This window comes from Rhinichthys klamathensis, unplaced genomic scaffold, assembly GCF_029890125.1.
Source record: "Rhinichthys klamathensis goyatoka isolate OS25496 unplaced genomic scaffold, OSU_Roscu_1.1 h1tg000191l_1, whole genome shotgun sequence".
NCBI classification, from domain to species: domain Eukaryota; kingdom Metazoa; phylum Chordata; class Actinopteri; order Cypriniformes; family Leuciscidae; genus Rhinichthys; species Rhinichthys klamathensis.
In genome coordinates, this window is record NW_026606717.1 from 561 (window position 1) to 27,547 (window position 26,987).

At 39.5% G+C, this 26,987-nt stretch overlaps 2 protein-coding genes across 2 annotated transcripts in view; one reads left to right on the forward strand and one right to left on the reverse strand.

The window, feature by feature from the left end:
• Positions 1 to 6,622: 6,622 nt before the first annotated feature.
• Positions 6,623 to 26,987, reverse strand: part of lrfn4a (leucine rich repeat and fibronectin type III domain containing 4a) — a 65,874-nt gene continuing 45,509 nt past the window's right edge. Inside the window, 7 exon segments of the mRNA XM_056261962.1 lie at positions 6,623 to 7,626; positions 7,629 to 7,833; positions 7,835 to 8,001; positions 8,004 to 8,073; positions 8,075 to 8,329; positions 8,331 to 8,460; positions 11,599 to 13,257. Of these exon segments, the coding sequence (XP_056117937.1) occupies positions 7,415 to 7,626; positions 7,629 to 7,833; positions 7,835 to 8,001; positions 8,004 to 8,073; positions 8,075 to 8,329; positions 8,331 to 8,460; positions 11,599 to 13,235 (2,676 nt within the window). The 5' untranslated portion in view covers positions 13,236 to 13,257 and the 3' untranslated portion in view covers positions 6,623 to 7,414.
• pcxa (pyruvate carboxylase a) overlaps positions 18,705 to 26,987 on the forward strand; it is a 37,060-nt gene continuing 28,777 nt past the window's right edge. Inside the window, exon 1 of the mRNA XM_056262321.1 lies at positions 18,705 to 18,719. Within this exon, the coding sequence (XP_056118296.1) occupies positions 18,705 to 18,719 (15 nt within the window). The remainder of the gene's footprint in view (positions 18,720 to 26,987) is intronic.

A 26,987-nucleotide genomic window follows, 5' to 3' on the forward strand; every position in this document is an offset into this window, starting at 1 on the left:
GATTGGTCTTTACTTATAGCATCACGTGACTCATCTGTGCAGCATGACACCATATAATCGATATCTAGCCTTACTTGGATGAAGACGATGGTTTGGCCATCACTTAGTGCAGCATTTATGGTCACCAGTGGACATGTACAACACATCTCAGTGTGTCTGTCAGTTTTAGCTTCTAGTTGATTATGAGGTAATGCAGTTGTCTAGTAAATCACAGGCTGTGTAGTGTAAGTTTTGCCTCTGTCGACTTCTCTCATCATTACTGCTGAACAAGCCCTTCTAACGGCCTAGAGGTGTTCTTGTCAGAACCAGCCGGGTGCCTCCAGCTAGAAGATGCTGCAGTTCTCCCATGAGGATGCAGTTTCTGGTATCAGGGTGTCGTCACTTATGATCCTCAATACACTGCTTTTGGAACACAGGAACTTGGAAGTTCTGACACTTTTCCTCAGAATTGCTTTTTATTATTGGTTAATCGTTGAGAAATTAAAACGAGGGTGGACAAGTACATGATCAGTATTTTTTTTGTCTTGTTTCATATATATATATATATATATATATATATATATATATATATATATATATATACAAGTTATATATATATACAAGTTCTGTTAAACGAGGTCAATCAAATTTTAGCGAAAGATAAAATGTTTTATGCTTAAAACAGTTTGCCATCTATGCAAAAATATACTCAATTAAAATATATTCTCTGAAAATAATATACACTACCGTTTAAAAGTTTGGGGTCAGTATTTTTTTTTTTTTTGGCTTAAAGGTGACAGTAAAGACATTTTTAAAAATATTTCTATTTCAAATAAATACTGATATCTTGAACTTTGTTCTTCAAAGAATCCTGAAATAAAGAAAGAAAAATGGTTTTTACGAAAATATTAAGTAGCACAACTGTTTTCAACATTATATTAGAAAGATTTCTGAAGGATTATGGTATACAATTAAAGAATTACATTTTAAAACATTAATATCGTTTTTTTTTTTTTTTTTTTTTTTATTGTAATTTCACAATATTAGCCTACTGCTTTTACTGTATTTTTGATCAAATAAATAGAGCTTTTCAGGGTGAGCAAAAGAGACTCCTAAAACATAAAAAAATGTTTTTCCAATTTTTTTTATTTTTTTATAATGCATTAGTTGATCTGAACCCTTACAAAGATGAAGAAAAGTCTCAAATAAGAGAGAGGTTTCCCAACGCAATCACTAAAGAATCCAGAGTGCAAAGAATCCACAATCCTACAGCTGTGCAAATGTGCTGGAGATGTTACGTGAATTACAAGTCCTTATAAAACTAGTTGAGAGCATGTGTGCACTTGGATAAAAAAATCTGCGGCACGTTCAAGCTCTCCCTCGACTCCATGAAAAATAAAGGAGGTGCACACAGGAGAACAGAATCAAAGGTTGAGGAACAAAGAGTCAGCGTGAATAGAACACAGCACCTCACAACCTAAGAGACATTACTTAATGCTTTTTCAAAGTCCTGGCTAGCGGCACTGGCAGCTGAGGCCTGTTATGAATGAGAAATCTTGTTACTGATGAAGAGAGAGCTACTAATAGTGAGAGTGAATGTACCCTGGGGGTACCCGGGAGGGCCGAGGGAGCTGACAGCTCGAACCTCCAACAGAAAAGCTCCTGTCAGACTCCCACACTCACCCTGTCCCAGTGGGAAGGGAAGAAATCAAGGAGAGAGCAGGCAGAGGTTACTGGGTATTTCGTTGCTGGCAGGGGGTATAAGAGAAGGGGTGGTTGGAAAGTCACAGAGGTGGTGCTCTTATGAAAGCTGTGTCTCTTTCGTTCCCTTTTCCTTTCACACTTCTCCAGACTGCTTAAATAGATAGAAAAGAGGGAACATCATGACCTACAGGCAAAGAAAGAGGTGAGCAAAGTCAAAATGCATGCTTAAGTGTTCTCTCGATCCTTTGCGTTTGGTGTTGGGTTTCTGAGAAAAGAGCCCAGACAGCAGTTGGGAATCAGAGGAACACACTGTATGTTTCAGATCGAATTCTTTGTCTAGTATTGAGCACAGCACCTTTTTCCTCAGAATAATACAAAATTAAAGGTGGGGTATGTGATTTTCTTTTTTTGACCATTTTTTCAAAATCACTTGAAATCCTATTCCTAACCCACTTACAGCCACTGAGTGAGAAGCACTGAAATGAAAATTAAGCAATTTAATAATCTGTTGAAACGGGCAGGGCTCAAAACTACAGCCAATCATTTCCAAGACCACCTACAATCATTGGACAGAAAATGCATCAATCAAACGATCGTACCATACCCCCCTCCCCCCATCCCCTTCGTGCGCATACTCAAAGCTCGTGACCCAGTCACATTAAGTGCAAGTCGCCACATTAAGTGCAAGTCGCCCCGGTACAAAGAGAGAGAGAGTAAGTGCAATCTCGCACATCTGAGTTTTGCAGATTCAATATTGTGCGTCCATGTTCTTCGAATGGGTGGAGTCAGGGCCAGCGTTGGAGGAAAGAAGGTAGGACCTTTTGAGTTGTGTATTTTCAAAATCTGCCAGCCGTTTTGCAAATCCCATAGCATACCTTTAACAACCATTTTTGTGAAGCAACATTCAGCATTTGTTTTCTCATTTTACCTTTATTTTGTATTTGGTCAGTTTTCCTATTTATTATTATTTAAAAAAAAATTAAAAAGTGGCATCAGCAACCCTTTTATTTTCATAATGAGACATTTTTGTGAAACAGAATATATATATATATATATATATATATATATATATATATATATATATATATATATATATATATATATATATATATATATATAAATTCTCATATTACTTTCATTTAGTCTTTTTATTCTTTGGATTTTTCACTTTTTTGTTGTAGTGAAGGACTAGTTCACCCAAAAATTAACCCATCATTTTTTTTTCATAATTTACTCACCCTCAAGCCATCCTAGGTGTATATGATTTTGTTCTTTCAGCCAAACACAGAGTTATATTAAATAATATCAGAAATTAAAATTTTTAATTTAACAGAATATTAAAGACTTTTTTTTCTAACATATTTTCTTCTCTCTCTCTCTCTCTCTCTCTCTCTCTCTCTCTCTCTCTCTCTCTCTCTCTCTCTCTCTCTCTCTCTCTCTCTCTCTCTCTTCTCTCTCTCTCTCTCTCTCTCTCTCTCTCAAAGTGATCAGTGAAATTTACTAAATAAAACTAATTTATCTCTAATATTTGGAAGTTCATTACAATTATGCATTTAAGTACTGTGTAATAATAATTGAATACATGTATAGGGTTAGTTGCATGCAATTATTCGTAATTTATAGTTATTTCTATAGTAACTACATGTAACGTGTAAAAAAGACAATGTAAAATAGTGTTACCAAATAGTTTTTTATTTAAAAGGCAGTAACTGCACTTGCTGAAGCAGTGGTAGTCTCTTTGTTAGTATCATTAATACATGCATGTGTGAGGTCACTTAATGATTCTAATTTTAATAGTTTTAAGCAATACAGAGAAGTTACAGTTACACAAAGTATTGAATGGAGTGTAGAGTTTAATTGTCTTTCTTTTTAGTGAACTCAAATGAAAAATGTTCACAGTACTCATAACTATTGCATTCTAAACTTTAAATGGATTTATGCAATCAGTTTACAAATATATTCCACATATCAAAATCAGTTTCTCAGAATATCTTATTTTGTGTTCTGCAGAAAGAAAGTAAGTCCTACTGGTTTGGAATGACATGAGGGTCAGTAGATGACAATTTAAATTTTTGGGTGGACTATCCCTTTAAGAACTTCATCTGTACAAGAGCTGTAGCTAGCCCTCTCTGTGGATATTGTAAATGTTAACCATCATGTGTTTTGTGGTGGAAACCCATAGTAAAGTAGGGTTAGAGTTTGGCTCTCAAAGGACTGAAGTTGCTTAGGCTGCGTTTTTGTGTGTGTTTGTGCATTGCACTAGCTATCGTCTTGTCAAGAGACTCTCAGGAGAGAGAGAGAGAGAGAGAGGAGGGAGAGCTCAGCTGCTGCAGCTGCAGTGGAGTCATCACAGCCAGAGAGAGAACAGGCCAGCTCTGTCTGCATCACTGCTCCTGCATGCATGATCGGCTAACCACCTATGTGCCAATCAGTAGTTTTAATTGGTAAAGGAGGGCAGAATGTCGCCTGTAGCAATCATACGGAACAGTTCCATCATCTCCTCCGTGTCCTCCTCCCTGTGCTGCCCACACCGTCTTTCATGCAGTCGGAGTTGTGTGCTCTTCATGAGTTTGTAAAGACATTTATGCTCTCTGGGGGTGCTTTGGAAATAAAAAGCATGCTCATGATTTTAGACATCAGGCTCTGAGAACAAAAGCACTGGTAAAAATTAGACCATGCGATTACTATGCGCTGTTCATGACTGGAACTAGGCATCACATTTGTGTGAAGTCGAGCTTTTCCCGGGCAGTTTTTGCAATCTGCAATCACACTTTCCATATGATTCTAAATTCTTTCTTTCATCTTCAGATTTTCCATATTTTATTATGCCAATGAAATTGGAGAGCCTCGTCATAGATTCCTAGTTGTTGTACATGTTATTCTCACAATGGCAGTACATTATTCATAATTCATTGATTCTTCATACTATTTTTTGTTTTATCCCTTCAATTTTCCTTTCTTAAAAAGCTCACTCCTTATATACATTTAGAAGGTCTTTCAGGTTTGTGGAATTGTGGCCTATAGAGGGCACAAAAGGATAAGAAATCTTTGAAGTTCACCTTTACGCTGCATTGCCAACAGTTTAAATGACAAATAAACGCATATTTCGAGAGCGCTCCACCAGATATGTTTGATTTTACCATCTGGATGCTTAAAATTGATCAGTTGAATGCACGTTTTTATACAGCTTTTGTACAAGTTAATCGCCGTTCTAAACTAATGTGCTGGCTGCATTGTAAATCACACACATACAAGACCGTAAGCTCACATATCATGTGCAGATCGCGCCCAAACACTCAGGAGCGCAGAAATGTATTGTCAACACTGTTCTGTGATTTATCATTAAAATAGTTTCGAAACTGAAAAGTTCTAGCATATATTTCTTAGTAACTAAAACCCACAGCTTCTCTATTAGTAGAGAGATGGTGACAGGTAGAATTAATTCACACGCAATCACTCTTTCACTTATGCATTCATAAAAATGTAATCTTTGCTACTTAATCTGTATCTGATTTTGAACGAGCAGAAATCTGTGAGAAATATAACGACCCAAAGACAGAATGACTCATAAAAATAAGCTGTTTTGTAGGAGCAATTGTGCACAGTATCATATGCCATAGCTGTGCACAAGGTAACCCGCGTTCGAGTCTCAGCTTGAGGTTCAGGCTTATTTGTTCATTAATGTTGTCATCAGCAACTAGTCGACTCGACTTTAATCACATAAATGTTGAAAAATTAAGTCGTTCAACCCCTAATATTCATTCATTCATTCATCCATGCATGCATGCATGCATACATACATACACATCTTGACCCACCACATGATAAACACTGAGCTACACCATCTTGACCGGGCTGGGAGACCATCTTAGACCAGCTAAGACCAGCTGTCTGTAAACAAGGCTAAACTGGTTTTCTGGTCTTGCCTGTTTTTTTCCGGCTGGTTAGGCAACATTTTAAGCCACAATAGGTGAACCCCCTTCATAAAACTATTTTATTCAGTATTAAAAAGTATCACAAAGTTATTAGCTTACCATCATGTTAATGTCAATCTCTATTGGAATGAACTTAATCTTTAGCATTAGACAGGGCTCTTAAGCTCTTCATGTGAGTAGCGGTATTTGTTTGGCTTGTATGAATGGATTTAAATCAGACTTGCATTTTGATTTAGATGTCAAACTTAGAAGGTAGCAGCTGATGTAGAGAGTAGTTAGTGAAGCAGCTCGTTAAGTTTTAGGAAAATAGCAGGGATTGATTCAACACACATACTGGGATTACATAAACACCCATCAATGTATGCATATCATGTTTTCTCCATTTAATGTATCGGCTATAACCTGAGCTTTAAGGACCATTTGTGATATCCTTTGTAACAAAGCGCTTAGCATAACACACAAACCAGGTAGACAGGAAACCTCCCCCAACTGCGCCACTGTCCTCTTTTTCTGGTCCACACCTTCACCCCTGCCTCTTTCCTTTCATCTTCGTCCTGTTTTCCTCCTCTTCTGTCGACTGTTATATAAAGTGGTCTGTAGTGGGCTTGACACAGCAGAAATAAAGAAATATAACAGGAAATTACAAGCTTCATCTTGAAGCCTTAGCTCATATAACACATTTCTTCTTTGAGGTCTTGCAGATTAACAGACCTTGTTGTTGTTGTTGTTGTTTATTATCTGCAATTAAATCTCCAGTTAAGTTAGCTGAGCTAGAATTAGTACACTAGAGACATTTAAGCTGATTATCCTATTTGACATTTTAATCAGTTTTTTTTTTAGGGGTGTATGCCGTGCTGTCAGTCAACTGCAGCACTCTAGTTTTTTGGTTCATGTGCCATATGGCTTTTTATTCCAGCTTCTCTTAAGCAATTAACCTTGGAGCTATCATATCAGATTGATCTCAATTAGAGCTTCATTACAGCTTCATTCCACAATACAGAATATCATTTTTACAGAACAGTGTTTTATTCTTTTTATGACTCTGGAAAAAGGCTGATCAGACAAGAACAATTATGACTATTGAGACCACTGTTGAATGAATTTGAACAAATGGTTACCCCATTATTAACACCAATGTATTGAAGTGTTCTGAGAGTCCCACTCCTTCCATCTTTTCAATTCATTGACAAACATATCCGCTAGAAAAAATGAAAAGAGTGAAGAGAAACTTTACAGCATATTTATATTCTTTCTCTCATTAGAAGGCCCAGACATGTTGTGCTTCTTTGCAGCAGTGTATTTCAACAGATAATGCATTCTCTCTTTGGGTTTGAATAATTTTTTTAATTTTTTTTGTGTGTGTGTGAAATTTACCCCCTTCGTTTTTCAGCTCCTCATTAGCATTCGAACAGTGTTTCTTCTACATTAAAGTAGAGGCTGATTTATTCCAAAATTTATTAATTGGTTAATTAATCTTGTTGAAACAGATGCTTTAGGTTGTAATCCCCCATGCCTTGGGCCTGTCGTAAAAAAACAAGCCTGTCCTTGAATCTCATTTCTTCAAATCCTACTTGTCATTCTTTGTCTCACATAATTTGATTTTGAGCCTTGTTGTGGCTTAGAATAATGGCGGTCATCAAATGATATCCAATCCTTTGTGTCAGGAGCATTACTTCTCATCAATTCTGCCCTCCCCTGATAATTTCTAAATTTTTTTTTTATAGTTTCTCTCTCACTGCATTTGTTTGTTTGTTTGTTTGTATCAGCCTTTCTTAGGCGAATCTTTCTTTCACAATCTACACCACGCTTTCCTCCAGGTCTCTTGGATTGACGGTCATGCTACTGTTTGAGTTTGAAGTCGAGTTAGAGTTAGAGTTGGAGGAGTTGTTAGAAGTAAAGGCATGTAGATAGTTTTGCGTTAGGCCGTTGCCGTACTGCTCGCTGCTACCTGTGCTGGATGTGCTGGTGGTGGAGGCACAGTGAACAAGCATGCCATGTAGCGACTGCTACGACGGGTCCAGATGACACTCAGCCGCTTGGCGTAGCCGTAACACGTGGTAGTGGTGGTGATTTCACCCACATCAAAAGAGCAGCTACGCTTGGTTTTTAGTGCCTGCCTCAAGTCTGAGCCTCCTTCCCTTCCGTCATCTCCATCTTGTTTCAATGCAAGCGAGGCCGAGGCTCTCTGTCCATGTTTTCTGTCTTTCTCTAGAGGGCTTCCGCAACTTGAGCCTACCTGCTCGCTTTTGTGTCGGAATGGGCAGTGTGTTACTTGGGGAGTAGAAGAGTGTCAATCTCTCACTTTCTGGTGTGAGAGGACTAAAAGATTTTTCCCTCACTGCCTCGTCACCCCTATCATGTGTGCCATGGTGTGGCTCTGGCTCTGTTTGGGTTTTGAGAGAGAACTGTGCTTGTGTTTGTCTTTTGTTCTTTGGGCCAAGACTCCGTTTGGCAACCGCCACCATCATCATACTGTTGTTTCCATTTGTCTGGGCGTAAACATCCACCCCTTTGGCTGGAAAGAATTTGCCGGGCCTGTTGGCATCATCCCGACACTCTCCGCATACGCGATGGCGCACCATCATGGCCACGGTGAAGACCAGAAGGGTTACTACCACCACACCACCCACCATCACAGTCAGCGTGCCGCCCAGGAAGTGAGCGTGCAGAGAACGGCATTCTGGATAATCCTCTTTAGTGCTGAACTGGATTGCAGCCCAGCACCTTTGTAGTAGCCAAGGAGGAGATGCCATCATCGAATATGGCCAAGACACACAGGCTGTAGTCTGCTCCTGACACCAGGTTTTTCAGCAGGAAGCTATTACTGTTTGGAGGCAGAATTCTGTAACCAAATAGAAAAAGGAGAGACTTTTTGAGAAACATTATATTGAGGAGAAATACAGCAAGCACAATAAGGTGAACTTGATGGATTTGTAGTGAAAATGGCTTAGACCAATACCCTGCAATGAAGGGGATTCAAGAAATGAGTAAATTAATAAGAAACTACAGATGTTAATGCGGCAGTCTGACAAGCAGTTAAGCATTTTTACATTAAGCTGAGAGGTTGCTGACATGCTTCTTGCCTGAAGGAATCCTGCCCACAACTAGTCTTTACAATCTGGCAGAAACGGTGTCTATACAGTACTCTTTAATAAACTTCATTGACTGTCCACTGCATTTGCTTTGGCTGCTTGGTATATGCGTCTGTAATGAAAATGCTTTGGATGGGCTACACATGATTCAAGTTCTTTTAATTCACTTTACTTTGAGAGGCAAATTGGCGTTTACAGCAGAAGGACCTTGAACAATTTTAATCTCCTTTGCTCTGGTTTCAATAAGCTATTTCCTCTTTCCTCTTCAGATTCAATAAGCTTTTGCTCAGATTCGTCAATTTTATTAATGTATTTACTTTTTTTGACTACCCTATATCTTTCCTTGAGTATCAACCTCAGTAAAAAGGTGTGTGTAGTGTTTTTGTGCTGCACTTGAAGGAATCAAATACAGTGTTCACATTCAAGTTGATGACTTATTTTTGAGCTCAGTGTGTTACTGCATATTAATGAGATATTTGCATGCTTATCTGCATATAAAATTTCACAAATCTAATGGATCATTTGAATTACAAGCTTCACAGGAAACGTCTTAATGATATGCTGTTAATAAAGCCCTTGATTTTCTCCATGATTCGTGCTGGGCAATGATTTTGAAAAAATATTTTAAAATATAATTCTCCCGTTATTTCTATAGAAATGGTTTGCATTTTGAGATCAGTTTAGGTCAGATGTATGATAGGGATTTTTTTAACCTGAACCATTTCCTCAACTTTTATATTTAAAGGGTCATGAAACTAAACTAAATTTTCTAGGTGTTCTAAGTTATATGTTGAACATCATAGAAGACAATGTTACCATACATTAGTTTTAATACTAGTTAATTTTAAGCTTCTTTGCACTTTTCATCTTCCGGGTTTATAAATATACATTTATTTTAAAAAAAAAAAAATCAATTGCAAAGCTGTGCATTAAATTATAGTTGTCACAGGATATGTAGTATGTATTTGTGTAATTTACGGTGAGCTTACAAAACCATGTATAATATATGTATATATGGTGTTACGTGTAATTGTAAATTGCAACATGCATTTGTGGGAAGCTTTGATGCTTTTAACTCAATGAGAGGGAAATATTGCTGTGTTGTTGGTCCCTCTTCCCCATTCACTCTGCATCTCACCACAGCCACTTTTGTAGCATTTTCAAAACTGTGGTGAGAACTGACTGGTGCAGAAACGGCAACGATCCATGGGCATGACGTCTGATGCTGAGACTAGCCTTGCTGTTACCATGCATTTGTTCTTTGGTTATGACATTATGCCACAAATATTGTCAATAGTGCTTAACTTGTATTGAATGTGGAGCATGAATGTGCAAAAAATATCTAGGAAAAAGTCTATCTCTGTTGTTAAACGATGCAGTCAAGGTGGCCAGTCAAAGTGTAATGTCTGTCTTCTGGCCTTGAGTGGCTTACTGTGTTTACTCTTACAGATTCCTGCATGTTAATGGGAATAGCTGTAGTAACAGGTCCATTATGAAGATGCCTGGCCTTCCACTCATCCACTTCTCTGCCTGCCATCACTCAGCAACTGCTGCTACTTCTGTTACCTTCATCCCCCTCTCTTTAGCCCATCCTCCTTTATCTATATTTATTTCTCTCCTTGTCACACAAACATGCCCCTCACCTTCACCATGCATTATTGATCCCAATCCTTAGAAATCCCACTGCTCCTTACTTTTGTTAAGCCGTCCAAGATATGTCCTAACCATGCCAGAATGGGTTCTTGTGTGCGCATGTGCAGTGAATATTTTGCATTTGTAAGCTCCCTTCTGAGTAATTGAGTGTTTATAGCTGAAGAGCTCTAGGAAGGTTGCAAAGGGAAAGGAAAAGGTAATGAGAGGAGAGAGTGAGATAAACAAATTGGATCATAAAAGGAAGGCTACCATGGAGGAATTTCTTTGTCTGAAGTAGGATTTTTTTTAAATTCAAACTGAGTTGTTTGTGCATCCGGATACTGCTGCACAGTATATAAAAAGTAATAAAACACATCCATATCCGTGATCAGTAGCTGAACAATACCCAGATGATGTACTGCATCTGCTAAGATTCTGAGGTGTGCAAACAGTGGACACTTCATTATCCCTTGAGAGAACAGGAGCTGATGCTGTGTCAGATTCAAAAGATAATAATGTCCAAAAACTGTGAGCCAGGTGTTTGTTTGTTTTTTTGAAGTGCAAGTACTGCTTGTACCAAGAAATTTTTTCCTGATAAAACAACAGCCAAATAAATAGTTTTCTTGTTCATTGTTAGTGTGTCACAGGACACGGAACACAGGACAACATGTATTTATACTATAAACCTGCATGCCAAAAGAACATCGTTGAGAAGTTCTTCACTAAATTTAGTACAAACTATAAATGTATGGGAATTTGGATACTAGTTATGTGTGGAACTACTACGACTCCTCCCAGCTGTCTAAGAAGAGTCAGTGTAAGCAACTCCCACAGCCCTTCCCATGTGACCTGCCCCATCTCTCTCTATCCCTTTCTTCCTCCATTTAGATCCATTTCACTCTTCCTGATTCGCTGTGACACCATCTTCAAATGTGTAGGTTTTGCCCTTTTAAAGGGTCCATCCTGTTTTCCCCAGAGTCAGCAGGTCCTCTCACTCAAGTGCTCTGCTTTATTTACCCCTCCCTGGCTATAAATAGCTGCCTGTATCTGTTTTAGCCTCATGGCTCTACTTCTCCCATCTGCTTTGGGATATTTTCATCAATATCTGAAGCCTATAATCCATGAACATGAGCATCAAGGATGTTTACTTGAAATGCATGAAAACCAACACATCATTTTCTTTTCTTTTTTTGTCATAAGTGCTACCACAATACAAAAAGGTCTTGCTGCGAGATCAAGAAACATGATATCCTTACCTATAAACAAGTGCGTCGTCAGCAGTGCTATTGTACTGGATCTGATACATCCACACCAAGAAAGGCATTGAAGATCGACCCATTTTCCAGCGAATCTGAGCTGAATTGGATGTCACGCCTAAAACTGCTACCAGGGTTTCTTTTCCTCCATTACTGCTTCCGCTTCCTCTTTCTCCAGTATCTCCCTTGCCTCCAGTGACATTCCGTACAGTCACCACACCAGTCCCTGCCCCTTCAACCCCTCCCCGCCCACTGCTAATATCAGATGATCCAGGGTCTCTGTGGTTGATAAGAGATATTGTACCATTACCTCTATGGGGAAGAGGGATGATCTTCAATTCTACCAGAGCTGTAGATTCCCCTGCAGCATTAATGGCAATGCACGTATAGGTGCCATCATCTCTGGCACGGGTCACCAAAAAATCCAGTGTGCCGTTGTAGTACGAACAAATGCGACTGGAGTTGGCCACAATACGGTCATCTGGTGACACCCAATGAATAACTGGCTCAGGGTCACCAATGGCTCTACATTTAAGTGTGGCTCTTTGACCCTCCAACACCCACAGCTTGTTGGTATTGCGGGTGATCAGTGGTGGCTCACACGTGAACTCTTCCTCAGGGATGGACCAGAAGTAGCGACCCGCCAGATGAGCAGGTGTGGCACACGTCTCCATGTCATCTTCCCGAATTAGTCGTCGTAGCCACAACAGCTCACAGTTGCAGTGCAGGGGATTTCCCCCAAAGTTAAGGCTGGTGATGGAATTGTATGGTGTTGGACTGACAACCCCAATCTGGGATCTGGAAAACAGTGGATCAGGGGGAAGAGTCTGCAATCTGTTCGAGGTCATATCCAGTCGAGACAGTTTGAAGAGCTCACTGAAAGAACCCTCAGCAATCTGGTCTATTAGATTGTGATCTAGATTTAAGGTGTGCAGGCTAGCCATATTCTGTATAGATTCCCAAGGAACCCTGCGTAGGTTGTTGTAGGAAAGGTCCAGATCTTCCAGAGTCAATAGGAAGTCATCAAAAGCATCCACCGAAACATCTGTGAGCTGGTTGTTGTTGATGATTAGATGCTGAAGGTTAACAAGACCTGTCAGATCCTGAGGTCCCACCACTGTGAGACGGTTGGTGTCCAGGTGAAGTGAACGCAGACTCTCCAGATCAGCAAAGGCCAGTGGTTTTAGAGAATGGATGGTGTTGCGTGACAATGTTAAGTCAACTAGTCCTGTCATATTAGCAAAGTCTGCACCTCCCACTTCCAAGATGTAGTTGTCAGCAAGACGGAGCTCCACAGTGCGGCGATCAATGTTCGGTGGCACGAAAAGCAGACCTTTATTCACGCAAAGTGTGCTTAGAGACTCAGATAAGTTCCGACACACGCAGTGGATGGGGCAGATGGACACCATGCCCCATGTCTCCCCTGCCAACACACCTTGTCCGCTCCGCAGCAATACGAAGCCTAGGAGACCCAGCCAGAAAATTGTTGATTGTGGCATGGGACTGGGGTGGACATTTATTGTGCTGAAAGGGTTAGATGAAGCATAATATCTCCTTGACTGGATCCATTTTGAGTTGCCCTGTTCTTGCAACAGATCGGTTCCTCTAGATGGACTCCCTGGTTCTGTGTGTGGCATGGTAACCAGGTTGTCCACAGACCTGTGCAAAGAGAACAAATATTAGTGGCTTCAACTCATAACTTGAACTGAGAAAAATTAGGACTTTCTGTCTCCCTCAATCCAGAGACTGCTTTTCCATCCACTAATCCCCTGCACAAATGCGGTTATCCATTAATTGCCACTGAGACTTGGTGTTATGTCTAGTCACTCATCCAGTATAAGCTTGCTTCATCTAACAATGTATCAAAGAGGAGCTAACCGTGAGCCAATCTACCATTGCCAATGTCCATTGGTTCAGATTAATGATCTACCTGGAATCCTTTGTCAGTTGTTTGGATTTTAAGGCATTTATCATGTGCCCAGCAAGTGCAACAAGAACCTTAAACTTTTCCCCTGTTTTGTGAGTGAAAGAGAGACTCAATTTGGCTGCCAGGGACAAACCCCAAGATGATCAGTCACATTCTAAGTGATGAATGCCTTGGCTGTCTTCTCATCGCAGATGTGAGATTGTGTGGCTGTTGTTGTGGCTGTGTGTGCAGACAAAGTGTATCTATTTACCCACGTCTTATGTCCTTTTGTTTGTTCTCCTCTCTGCTGCTCCCTGTTCTCCTACAGGGGTCTGATTACTCCATTAACCTGATACATAACTGTCTGTGTGTGTCTGCTCTGTGTCGCACACATGGGCAGAAGCAATCCAACCAGTGCTAGGAGAGTAGGGAGCGACACAAGCTGCAACTAGTGTGTAAATGAAGTTTAATTGCTTTCACAAGAGTGAAGACCTGTGTTATCTAATGCACTAGTGTCCCTGAACATGTGAAAATGCGGGACTTGGTTTAATTAATCTATTAGTCACCATCATCAAATATGTGTTATACTGTGATGGTTTTATGCTAATGCTTGTATTTGTTGTTTACGTAATTTTGGCCTGTTCATCTCAGTCTTATAATGGCTCCAATGTCAGTCTCGTAAAGCAGTTTTTTTTTTAAATGATTGTGTGCAACCGAGAAAGGGTGAGATGAAGAGATAAGATGGGGCAGCATTGAGAGTAGTTATATTCTATAAATAACCATGTGCAATTGGCTCAAAGCTGTATGTGTGCAAATTTGCTATAAAGAATGAATACCCAGTGGAATTTAGATTCATTGTGCTGAATCTGGAATTACACACTGTAAATATCGTGCAAACAATTCACAAACCTCATGAGGTCCTACCTGCCAGCAGTAGGTTAGTTTGTGCAGGGAGGGAAAGGAGAAAACACTGTAATTTTTCATACCTGTTGTGTCTGTTTCATCAAGATTTAAAATGGTTTCCAATCCTTTCAGTTCTTTTATAGACAAACTGCCCAGCTAGTCCCATTATTGGTTCAGATGAAAATCCAGAAGTGAAACACTGTAAACACTGTGGAAATATTCAGATGTGCTGAGGGTAGATTTGTTCCTCATAGTTAATTACCAAAAATCATGATGATTTAAATTTGATCTGTGGTCAAATAGATGATCACATCATGACTGCCTTGTCATTCTTTTCTTCACCATGAGTCACTCTGCCCAGTTTCCATAATCTTCTGTGAACCTCAGTTAAAAGGAAGTTGGTATGTCTGGGTTAATTGTTTCTTGATTTTCGTAATTTTCTGCATTTCAGGAAATGCATCCAAATTCTCCTTCACTTCACAGCATTTTTAAATTCTGACTCCAGTGAAAGCTTGTTTTATTAAAATCTTCTATTTGCAAAGGTGCTTCCAGTAGCAAGTGCTTCCAATCCATTTAATCTCAGAGTCAACTGCCAAAAGAAACACAAATCCCTCTTAATAAATATTTAACCAATATTAAAAGCTCCCATTCTTTTTAAAAACAGCTCACATCAGTTTATTTTTGTTCTCTTATTTCTCTTGCATAGACTTTTAGCTCAGATGCCACATCTTAAAGCGGAAAGCATGTTGTGTATCATTCATGTCTGTTTGCTGATGTCAGCGTCTTATACTATTGAGGATCCTAAATTAATTGATTCTTCCTGTAAACTGGCGCATTAAAGCAAATAATCCAATTAGACCTGCTTTCAAGCAGACCCTGTGGGTCTGACTGAGCCAAATTTGTCTCTCTGTGTGTGTGTGCATGCACTCTTGTCTGGATGGACCTGACGTCTATAGACTCATTTTCACTGCACTATTCCCTCCTTATTGTTCTCTCTCTCTCTCTCTCTCTCTCTCTCTCTCTCTCTCTCTCTCTCTCTCTCTCTCTCTCTCTCTCTCTCTCTCTCTCTCTCTCTCTCTCTCTCTCTCTCTCTCTCTCTCTCTCTCTCTCTCTCTCTCTCTCTCTCTCTCTCTCTCTCTCTCTCTCTCTCTCTCTCTCTCTCTCTCTCTCATATCCACCCTGAACTGTTATTCTTTCTACTCTGTCTTAACTAACCAAATTTCTGTCTCCACTCCTCCTCAGCCTTTCCTAAATACCTAAAGGGTAAAGGCAAACATATACCTACCTTTTTTATTTCCAAATTCCTGCTTGTCCATCCGAGAGAACTGCTGCCTTTTCCAGGGGTTCCTTTCCCTCTACATCTCAGGTTTGTCCAAGAGGGATTTCGGGTAGCATCCTCACACCTTGTTTCTCTCCCGACCGCTTCTCTTGTTTTTACTTTTGCAAACGGTCCCAGGAAACCCTGCCCACAAAGTAGGCAACCATTACCTACAGCCACGAAGAAGCTTTTATATAACAGTGCTGTTGAGTCCCAGCTGATGTTGCATATTACCATCAATCAATGCCTTGTTTTTGCTTTTTCGTCCTGCTCTGTATTCTTGAACTGCGCGAGTCTGTGATTTGTTGGGTTTGATGCAGGGAGCAAGCCGATGCGAGCGTTTGCGACTGCAATGTGTCTGCCACAGCAAGGGCAGAGTGAGCGGGAGGGAGCGGGAGGGAGGGAAGAGAGAGAGAGAGAGAGAGAGAGGGAGAGAGGGAGAGGGAGAGGGGGGGAGTGGTGTGGTGTGGTAGAGCCTAAAGCAGTCTTGGCTCTCGGTATGAGGAGAGAGATGAAATGCAAGGGTAAAAAAGGCAGAATGAGAGTGCATTGGCAGACAGCGGTGTAGGGCTGGATGTGGAGAGGAATTGCCCAAAGCTATGTCCCTCTGACAGTACATTTTTAACAGCAGGGCATCATTGGTGAGCAGGTACACTGAGAACTTTTGTCACAAATGCTCCCATAGAGTCGATCTTCACCTTATGTAAATGTCAATTCATTATATATCATTAAAAATGGATACTAAAAGAGGAGCTGATTTTGAGAAATCTGTTAAACATATATGTGTTGTTGAAGGTGTTTAACTTTGAATTCTGGTGGTGATTCTGATGCCTTTGACAGGATTTGACGTCTCCACCCCATCCCCAAAACAGCATAGTTGACTGTCAGAATTGTTTTTCGTATTATGATATATAAAAATATAAAAAATAAAATGTGTAAAAATGAAATAGATAAACTTCCAGATATAAATAAAACAGTAACCGCTTTCACAATAATGTTCAATTTGTTAACTAATAATGGGCAAGTTTTAGCAATCTAGGTATGTTAATTTAAAAATACACTTTAAATTAATTTAATTTAATCCATGTTTATTCATAATACATGAAGTAATATTAACGTATAAAACTTGAAAGGTAATAATGTATTAGTATACACTACTGTTTTAAAGTTTGGGATCGGTAAGATTTCTTTAATGTTTTTGAAAGAAGCCTCTAATCCTTAGGCTGCATTTATTTGATCCAAAAATACAGTAAAGCAATAATATTCTTGGGCCCATCCTGTTTTCTTTATATATGTTGCCTTTAGGGGCTATTATAGGAAAGCACAATCTGTCGTTTCACTGTTATGCGGATGATTTGCAATTTTTTTTGCCTATGAAACCGAATGACAGTGTCGCACTAGACTCCTTACTTGGTTGTATTAGTGATATTAAGTTGTGGCTGTCACAATTTTCTTAATTTAAACGAAGCTAAAACTGAGTGTATCATCTTCAGTAATTCTGGCACCCAAAACGGCCCTTTCAAACCTTTCTTTGAGGCCATCTTTTGTTTGATGTAGGCCTTGTGTGTCAGGTCACGTAGCTGCTGAATTGTCATTGTGCCTGGGCAGGCCATGATGCCAAGATGATGACTCAATCCAGGGTGCAGGTTTCTCAGGAAGAGGGTTTTGAAGTTCACCTCCTCTTCAAGTTCAGGTTTGCTATGTGCACCTAAGTAAGCTTGTCGAAAGCGGTGGTAGTAGGCTTGGGGAGTCTCTTGTCGACATTGTTTGGTTTCCAAGGCGATTAACACACCGTGTTCTGACTCTGGACCTGTAAATTCTTTAATCAGTGTCTCACGTAGTAGCTGGTAGTTTGACATGACATTAGCAGGTTGTCGGTCTAGAAAGCTTCGTACCTCTGGACTGGATGTGGATCTGAGGAGGCATAACCTGTCTCTGTCAGTCATATGGGGTCTCACCTCTAGGTGGAAGTCGATATCTCGGAGGTAGGCCTGGATGTCGGGACCCTCTGTGGAGTTCGGGTTGAACTGAGTGATATTCTTAACCAGCTGGTTGAGATCTTTAAAGGTCATCCCATGTTCAGCTTTGGAGTCTGCCTGGATGGGCTCTCTTCGTTTGTTAGCAGGGAAGAGTTCTGTGGTGAAGGCCGGTGACGTTTTGGGTTGTGGCCATTCACTTCTTTCACTGTATGCCAGTTCTTGGATGGAGGACTCTGTTCTGCTCAGCAGGGGTGATGCTGAGGGAGGTCTCTCCCTTCTTGGCTCTGGTTTCTGTTGGAAAATGTGCTGGAGTTCATCTCTGACTGCGTAGAGCTCATCGTTGGCGTCGTCTCGCTGTTGGGTCAGATGGTCCATTTCAGCGCTGCACCTTTCCAGGTGGTCTTTCAGAGCAGTGATTTTAGAGTTCTTACTTTCAATGTCAGCTTTGGCTTTCTCTAACTGATGTTCAGCAGACTGGAGTTGGTTTACCAGGTGTTTCTGGACAGTCTTTAACTCTTGTTTGTCACGTTCAGTGACTGCAAGGGCTTCTTGGAGCTTGTCAACTTGTGTCTTTGTTTCTTGCTCCGCTTCGTCGGACACTTTGAGTTTGTCTTGAGCTTCACCTTTGAGCTGGTCTTTGCAGTGTTGAGTGTGCATCAGCTCTCTCAGGAACTCGGTGGTCTTGGAGTCATCCTGGACTTTCACTTCAAGCTTGTCTATGCGGCTTTGGGCACGTGTCAGCTCCTCCTGAAGGTAGGTGACATGCTGGTGGCTTAGGTTTAGCTGGGCTGTGAAGGCATTGCTTAGGGAACAGGTTATTTTGGTTAGTTCCACATGGTTTTGGTTTTGGCTTGAATCGTGTGTCAGGAATCTTCTCAGAATTATGATTATTATTAAAAATAATAACAGTTCAATTGTCTTTGGTGTGAGGCAGTCTGTAATGCCTCTGAGCCAGGCGTCCACGTCTTCCCGTTGGGCAGTGGGGTTTGTCGTCCACGACATGTTGGCACGCTTGGTGAAGAGACTGACACAGATCTGTGTGTATAAGCCTATATGTGGTTGAACGGCTAAGTGTCGTTTCAGTAATTGTACATCAATAGTGAAGTTTCGTGATGACTAAGTGTTGGTCTAAGTGTACACAGTGAGGCTAGTGATGCGAAGATCTCGTCACTCAACTGGGTAAAGTAAAGAAAAAGAAAAAGGTTAAAACAAATCTCAAATGGAAAAAGCTTTTTTTTTTTATAGGGGGAAAATATTATTTTTGTAAATATTTCCTATCACTGAAAAGCTGGTTTCAACTCGTGATGTGAGGACTTCTTCGCTCAACTGAGTAAGGGAAAAAGAGAGAAAAGTTAACAACCAATTTCAATGAGGGAAAAACAAAAAGAAAATTATTAACTATGGGAAGTATTAATTTCTCATAGATGTTTCTTATCAATGAAAAACAAAAAAAATCTGTTTCCAGAAAGGTAAACAATATTATTGCTTATGTTTGCAATGAAAAATACAACAATAATAATGCGGATACCTCTTTTCTGAGTTTGACCGGATTGACACACACACCTTCAGTTGGACCGCTTACAGCAGAGTTTACAGCAGGGATGCTTTGAAGGCGGAGTTTGCTACGCACTTGTCTCTGTTACTTGATCTTGGATAAGATATCAAAGTTTAAATTGCGTTTACAAATGCAGGGAGAGTATGAAGACACAAGAGGGTTTGATTAAAAATCAAATACCTAATAATCTGTTTGTTGGGAAAGATTATCTTTGTCTCTTTTTAGAGTCGATTGATGGTTCTTCCAGGTTTGTTCCCTACAAATGTGAAGAATAAGGTGGAATAAAGCAGGACAGAACAGGAAAGACGTGATGAGGAAGAAATGAAGCAAGGAGGTTGGATCCCGCTACCTTTAGGTCTACCACGAGTATAGAATTGATAGTTGAGGACCAACTAAACACACAAATAAACTTTTGTAAAAGACGATTGTCTCTGGTTTATTTGAAACTCGTATGGAGATGGTAATGTCCCCTATTGAAGCGTCCCGAAAATGAATTAATCAAATATAGTGGTTAAGTTTATAACCAACAGGACGAAAGGATAAAACGCAATGACAATAATGAGCAAGTCTGAGTCTAACACTATTTTTGTAATAGTAATAACAACTTTCAAACTTTACTTTCAGAGTTCTTGAGTTTCAAAGACTTATTCACCTAAAGTGACTAGATCTCAACGAGAAATGTAAAAATGATGTAATTAGAATTATTAGAAAAATAAATCTAGAAATCATTAGAAATTATCTGTCTAGAAAAGGTAGAATTTCAATTTTGTTTAATATTTCCTTGTTCTTTAAAACAAATTCGAAATTTGACAATTAATAATCATAAACCAGTATTTTCCTTTTACTTAAAGTGTGAGAAAGGTAAAATAAGAAAAACAAGAAAGGACCAACAGGTGTGAACGTCGAGGTGTCTAAATGGTTAAATCACTTTAACGTTTTTCAAACAGACACTGTAGTTAACCGCTGGGGTTAGTATTGATAACAGTAACTGATGCTAAAGGCTTTAGCACAGGCGTCAATGCAAGCAACGGCCTCTCTTAGCTTAGCGTAGCGTTTGTTTACAACGAGGGTTGGGTCAGAGTTCACCCGGAAGCGTTGGCTAAGACTTCCGTGTCACGATCGTAACTATAGCGACCAAACGAACGCTAGTGGGCGAACAGGGAATTGCAGACAGTTGGAAAACAGTTTGTTAGAGTTCCATGCAATATGGGAGCATTTCAACAATGTCCACAGAACATGCATGTACAGTAACAATCGATCATTTTACGGGAAATGTCGGCGCATTTCACACTGTTCAAATAAGATACACCACTCGTAGCTGGGTTTACGACGTGGGGCTTCACTCAATTTGTTTGGAGTGATATTAACTTTAAGCAAGCGACAGCTTTGCGTTATAATAGATGGAACGATGGGAAAATAGCGATCTCGGGCGGATCGTCTCTGTGCAAGTTTATCTGGGCACACAAACAACAGGGCTCTTAACTGTTGGCTCAGTTTCAATGTCAAGATTCACTTGAACAAACTTGAAATAACTCCTATTCAATTACACTCGGACACGCGCAGTGTTTGCACGATAAATAATTGAACAGACAACAGGATATTAATCCCATACCATACAAGCAAACATAGACAAACAGCTGTTTATTACTGGGATTGCAATGGAACACGCATTGACAATCAGATAAATATAACTGCTTCTATGTTTATCACGGATCGCAGTGGAACACGCACTGTGAATCGGATACAAATATATAACGTTAGATGAACACGCTCGTCGCTCTGTGAGGAGAATATTTCAACTTACAGGGTTATTTTAATTACTGCAGTTTGATTTCGTTCAGCCCTCTAACTGATATAAACACACACACACAACGTTATAGCCCTTCTAAAAAGACTCTGGAACACGCAGACGTCGATCAGCTATAACGAGGTATTTCTGGAAATGAGGAACACGCTCAATTCTTACCTTATCGTAGTGTGAGGTTTCATATCTTATTTACTGCATGTAACAAGAAAACAAATAGGGCGGCAGACTAGACTTTTCAGCTTTCTCTGGGAGCTTCACTCACAGACAACAGCAGCAGCATTCATTCAAACGGCGCGCGCTGCGCGCTCTCCATACGTCACACACAGACTTTCAGAGGTTCGGATCTCGCATCCGAAACAAAATGAAAAGATAAATCTTGATATATGCTTACAATTTAGGTTGAACTGCCCGCATTCTCCACCAATTATGTAACGAATCACACAATAATAATATACATAAAATGTATTTAAGGGGGGCCGGAAGGCCAATTTAGCTCAAAAGGAATGATTCATCGATTTGCAATGAATCTTGACCGAATCACTATGGAACCGAGCAAATGACTCGTTTAGAGTTCATTTGAACGGGCCGTAATTATAACCTTGGCAACAGATATGAATATCCAATCTATAGTGAAACACTATGTATTAGCAAGGTAACTTTAGATCGACAGTACAAGACATTAAATGTGCAAGCACAACACAAATATCTTTTCAAATATATTGACGACTTTATTAACTATTCTAAACACATAAAACTAAGGTCTAAACACAATCACACACACGCATTCATACAAGGCGCAGAGGAAGAGAGAGAGAGAGAGAGAGAGAGAGAGAGAGAGAGAGTGAGTTTTCAGAGTGAGATGCACTTTGTAAGACATGACCTGAACGAACCACCAAGCATTAATTTAAACCTTCGTTTCTTAGACAGGTTATTCAATTTACATTTGCACCAGTTCCGTTAAGAGTCTGGAGTAGCTGCTACTTGCTTGTCTTTGCGTTGCTTAGGGTGTTCCCTTTTTGCGGTGCTTCGTCAAAGGGGTTTCCCGACCGGGTCCGTGTGGCTGGTTGTCTTTGAAGTGCCTGGATGGAAGTTTCTGAACAGCCGGTCACGTGTGATTGGCAGGCGAATAAGAGTCTTTACAGTTCGAAGCGCGTTGCAGGAGAGACGTTTAAACGAACTTCGCAGCAACTTAACGTTGAACCGAGACTTTTATGAAAAAAGAAAATAAAGGAAGAAATGAAAGTAAGATGAGTTAGATGGCTTGAATGAGCTGTTTCAACCCCGATCTTGATGGGTTATTTGTCTGCTGGTCTAATTTGGTCTGGTCGATGTAGAAGCGTGCGAACACGCTCTTTGTTGTTTTCAGAGAGAAGCACGAACAGGAACACTCTCTTGCTGTTGCTAGAGAGAGGCGCAAAACTTAATTCAACACCGAACCGAACTCAAAACCGAACGGCAACCCCGAACTGCTCTCTGAACCGAATTTCTTTTTCAACAACTCTAACTCCTTTGTTCGGGTCTTTAACTTAAACGTTAGTCCAACCTCTTTTAGAGAATTCTGACCAATGAGACAATGGCATCATTTTAGGAGGTGGATCGTTCCTACTTATCGTTATCTGGGATCTGCTTGGGTTCCAGCACTTAGCAGAGAACAAGAGACCCCAGTTTAAACATTATAGATTATTATAATCATACAAAACATTTTACACAGATTTCAAACAAGCCACCTTTTGAATTAAGTGCATACGATTCTTTTGATTGGAAGCACGATACCCTTTCATCCATACACACAGTTATATCACAATTACATGATTTATATGTGATCTACGCATAATACAAACATGAATTGTAGGAACAACAAGAATTATGATGTTTGATTAAGTCCACGGAGCATTGTTCTGCGTGAGTTTTAATGGGTTTGATATGTAAAGTCTGTGTAAGTCTCTCACGTTCCATGGAAGCGTGGTCTGTCTTACATCGCTGTCCTGCTCAGCAGTGGTGATGCTGAGGGAGGTCAAAGGTGGTCAGGCCCCTTGGTGGTCAGGCCTCGTCTCACCATTTCTGAGCAGCTTTGTCTTGCTTAAGGATGAAACAGTGACAACGTTCTTCCTGTTTAGGCTTATCTCTGATGCCTGCGGGGCCATAAAAGACTTCTCTGGGGGGTTTTCTAGACAATTTGGAGCCAGTCTTGTGACTTTGGAATGTGGTATTCAGATCCGAAATGCTGAATCACATTTGAATGAATCCCATGAGAGATTAGAAAGATTAATTCGTGTTTGGTTCATCCTTAAAGTCTCTACATCATTACTATTGCAACACACAATAAACAAAAGAGAATTAGGGCAGACGAGACATGGACCTGTCGGGTGAAGGGCCCCCTTCTCCAGACTGGCTCATGAAACACCGTCTTCTTAAACGCACCACACAGCAAAGGTTGCAAACATCACCCGCCTAGACAATTATTTAGGGTAGCTGGGCGAGCCTGTTGGATGGGGGGCTAAGACCCACTCCCAACTGGCCCACACCCTGGCTTTTTAACGCACAACACAAGATAGGATACACCTCATAATTAAAATGAATGTTGCAAATGTATGGTAATGACAACAAGGTAATAACAAGAAATAATGTGTATAAGAAAAAAAAAGGAATTTTTTTTTTTTTTTTTTTTTTTTTTTTTTACACATTACTGTTAATAATGATGATACTTTTGAATCTAATATTGGCATAATAGAATGGATAAAAATTATAATAAACATATGGCTAACCAAAAATTACAATTATAAAAATAATGACAATATTTGAAAGAAACAAACAATATGGAGACTGGTCATGTCAGTTGTGTCAGTTATGATTGTTTCTGTTTTTTTTAAATGATTATTATTATTTATTTTTTTTCTGTTTTGTTTTCTTGTTTTGTTTTTGTTTTTGCTAACATCAGGTGTAAATCTTCTTATGAGTACTGAGACTATTGAACTTAGGGGTAGGCGCACATAAGCTTCCTTGCCCCTTTTGAGCTTCCATTATTGTGTAATCTTAAGACTTCTGTAACGAACATGATTGTGAACAGCTCAAATAAATAAATAAATAATTTTATTGTAAAGTGTTAGCCTAAAATTAATGTCTTGGTCCAGTGGTATGACTATTGCTGTTGATGCAAGTGGTCAGTGGTTCAAAACCCACTGTCTGTACTAAATCATGAGAGAGCTGTTCTTATAAGCTGATCTGTATAATCATCTTATGAGCGTGAGGCTAATGCAGCGTTACATAGCCAGAAAAGTTGAGAAGTAGAGAAGGAGCCAAATGTGTTCAGTCCAAGTTGCACTTTTTCTCAGTTTCTCATGTTCTATCTCTGATTCCCATATTCTTTGTTTTTCTGGGCTCTGTGATTTTAGGTGAGCGTGAGTCACTCACAGTCTTCATGCGGGTCTATATATAGAGGCCCAGGCATAGCTAAGCGGGCCGCACGCAACATTGCCAGAGGCCCGCTGTAGCCCAGCTCCACACACTTGGAGCAAGTAACCAGTGGGCTCAGAGTCTGCTAAACCTCACTGCAGCTGACGTATCAGACTCCAGATTTGGCTGGCGAACCAGTATCAGTCTTGGTTCAGTTAAATCATGTCTCCGACTATGACAAATCATGAATAATACATTTAAGTACCATAAGACAAAGATGAATGATTCATGTGTGTATGTACGTTGCACCTGCATAAAGAAACTGCAACTGCTGGATGTAAACCACAACTAATTGCTGTGAAAGAGTGATTGCTGTGAAAGCGTGCACCCCAGGGGAAACCTAAGCGGGTTACTGTAAGATTTAGTTTCGTATACCTATAGGAGAGAATTTAAAACCTAAAATATTAGAGCTGTAACAAAATTGGTTAAAAACAATGTGTGGTTTGACTTTTTAATTTGAATACTCAACGTAAAATATAAACTATCGCTCAAGTTTGGGCTCACTAAGATTATTATTTTCATTTTTAAAGTAATGAATACAAAGATGCATTAAAATGATCAAAAGAGGCCGTAAAGACATTTACATTGTTACAAAAAAAAGACAATGTAAAAATAAAAATAAAAAATGCTGTCCTATTTACAATACATTTTTCCCTCAAGGTTTCTTTGATTAAATAGAAAGCATCTATTTATCAAAGAAACCTTGAGGGAAAAATGTATTGTGGTATATCCATAGAAATGTTAATTAGCACAACAACATTTTATAATAATAAATTTGAGCACCAATTCCGTATATTAGAATGATTTCTGACTGGAGTAATGGAAGCTGAAAAATTACATTTTAACATAAATTAAAATAGAAAACGATTATTTTAAATTGTAAGGATATTTCACAGTATTACTGTTTTTAATATATTTTCATCAAATAAATGCAGCCTTGGTGAGCATAAGATACTACTTTCCAAAAGATTTAAAAAATACTGAATGGTAGTGTTTGTGTGTATATATACACTATATTCCCAAATATGCTTCAAAACACACAGAAAATGCAAACGATGAGAATCTGTAATATTTAAATAATATAACAATCACTGTTTCAATTTGAGAATTTAATCTCATGTATTTCTCTAAGATGTTTTTTGCTGCTGGTGCCCTTTTCATTCACATTTGTACAAATGATTATGTATTTTGTTCATGGGTGATATTTCATACTGGTTGAGGGTTGAAAGATAATAATTAAAATAATACAAATGTCTTGAATTTAGTTAACGCCTTGTGGATTTTGTTTATGAATAAATTTGCTGTTAGGTCTTTTCTCAGTCGATTGCCCTCAGAATTGTCAAAACTTGTGGAAGACCTCATTATAATAATGATAGGTTTTATAGTATTAATTTGATTTAATGTGAATATAAAATGAATTAAGAGCAACACATTTCTAGTTTGATGTTGTTTAAAGCATATTTGGGCTTTTCTAATGAGGCTGTGGAGACAAGTTTGGGATGGAGAGTAAAGCACAGTGGACTTGAGATATTTCAGCACCATGGACAGTCAAACTGGTTTAATCTGTGAGACTATGTTGTGATATTGCCATCTGTACTTCCATCTGTCTTGTTATACAGGTCCCATGGCTGGATAGTTGGCAATGTAACTGCTCATTTTAATCTTGCTTTCTTCGATGTTACATCAGATCATTCACTCAAGAGCTCGGCTAATGTACATTGCATGCATACATGCACTGTTATTGATACAGATTCCACGTATTCACCGCAATATATTAGAAAAATACTCGGTAAATATATTAGTACAAGTAAAATAATCGGTTTGTTGATGGACATGCACTTTTTAATGCTGATGGTGAGGAATTACAGTGGCAACATCTTAATGTAACTTACCTCAAACTGACTGAGTATTTTATCACTGTGAAACGTCCTGCTTGAGTCGTCCTTGCGATGGAGGTTCGGGTTGAATAACGAGCTCTTCTAGTGTTTCCTCATCAGACTCGCGCTCGCATTGATATGGTCGAATCGACATCATTGTTCGTTACTGTGTTTAGTTTATGGTGTAGGAACGTGTAGGAAGCCTCTCAGGACACGCAAGGTGCGTTCCATTCGACCGTAAGTGGACTGCGAAGTGGACTTCACAGGGTATTTCGCCATCTTAAGTGAGATTCCAATCCGAAGGGAACGAACATGTTCAGTTCGAAGGGCACTGCAAACGGCATAGGGAATAAGGGAACATCGATACATCACTTCACAGGAAGTAGAGAGTGAAAATCAACCAACTGTCATTGTGCACCGCGACACCAGTCTGAACTAACCATAGAGCAGAGCCGCTGGAAGAGATTTTAAATTTAAATTTCTAACGGCTCTGAGTTTATGTATGCATTGAGTATTCATAAATATTGTTGTTATTATTATACAAACTACAGTGTTTATGAACGGTTGGGGTGATGAATGTATCTATAGGCC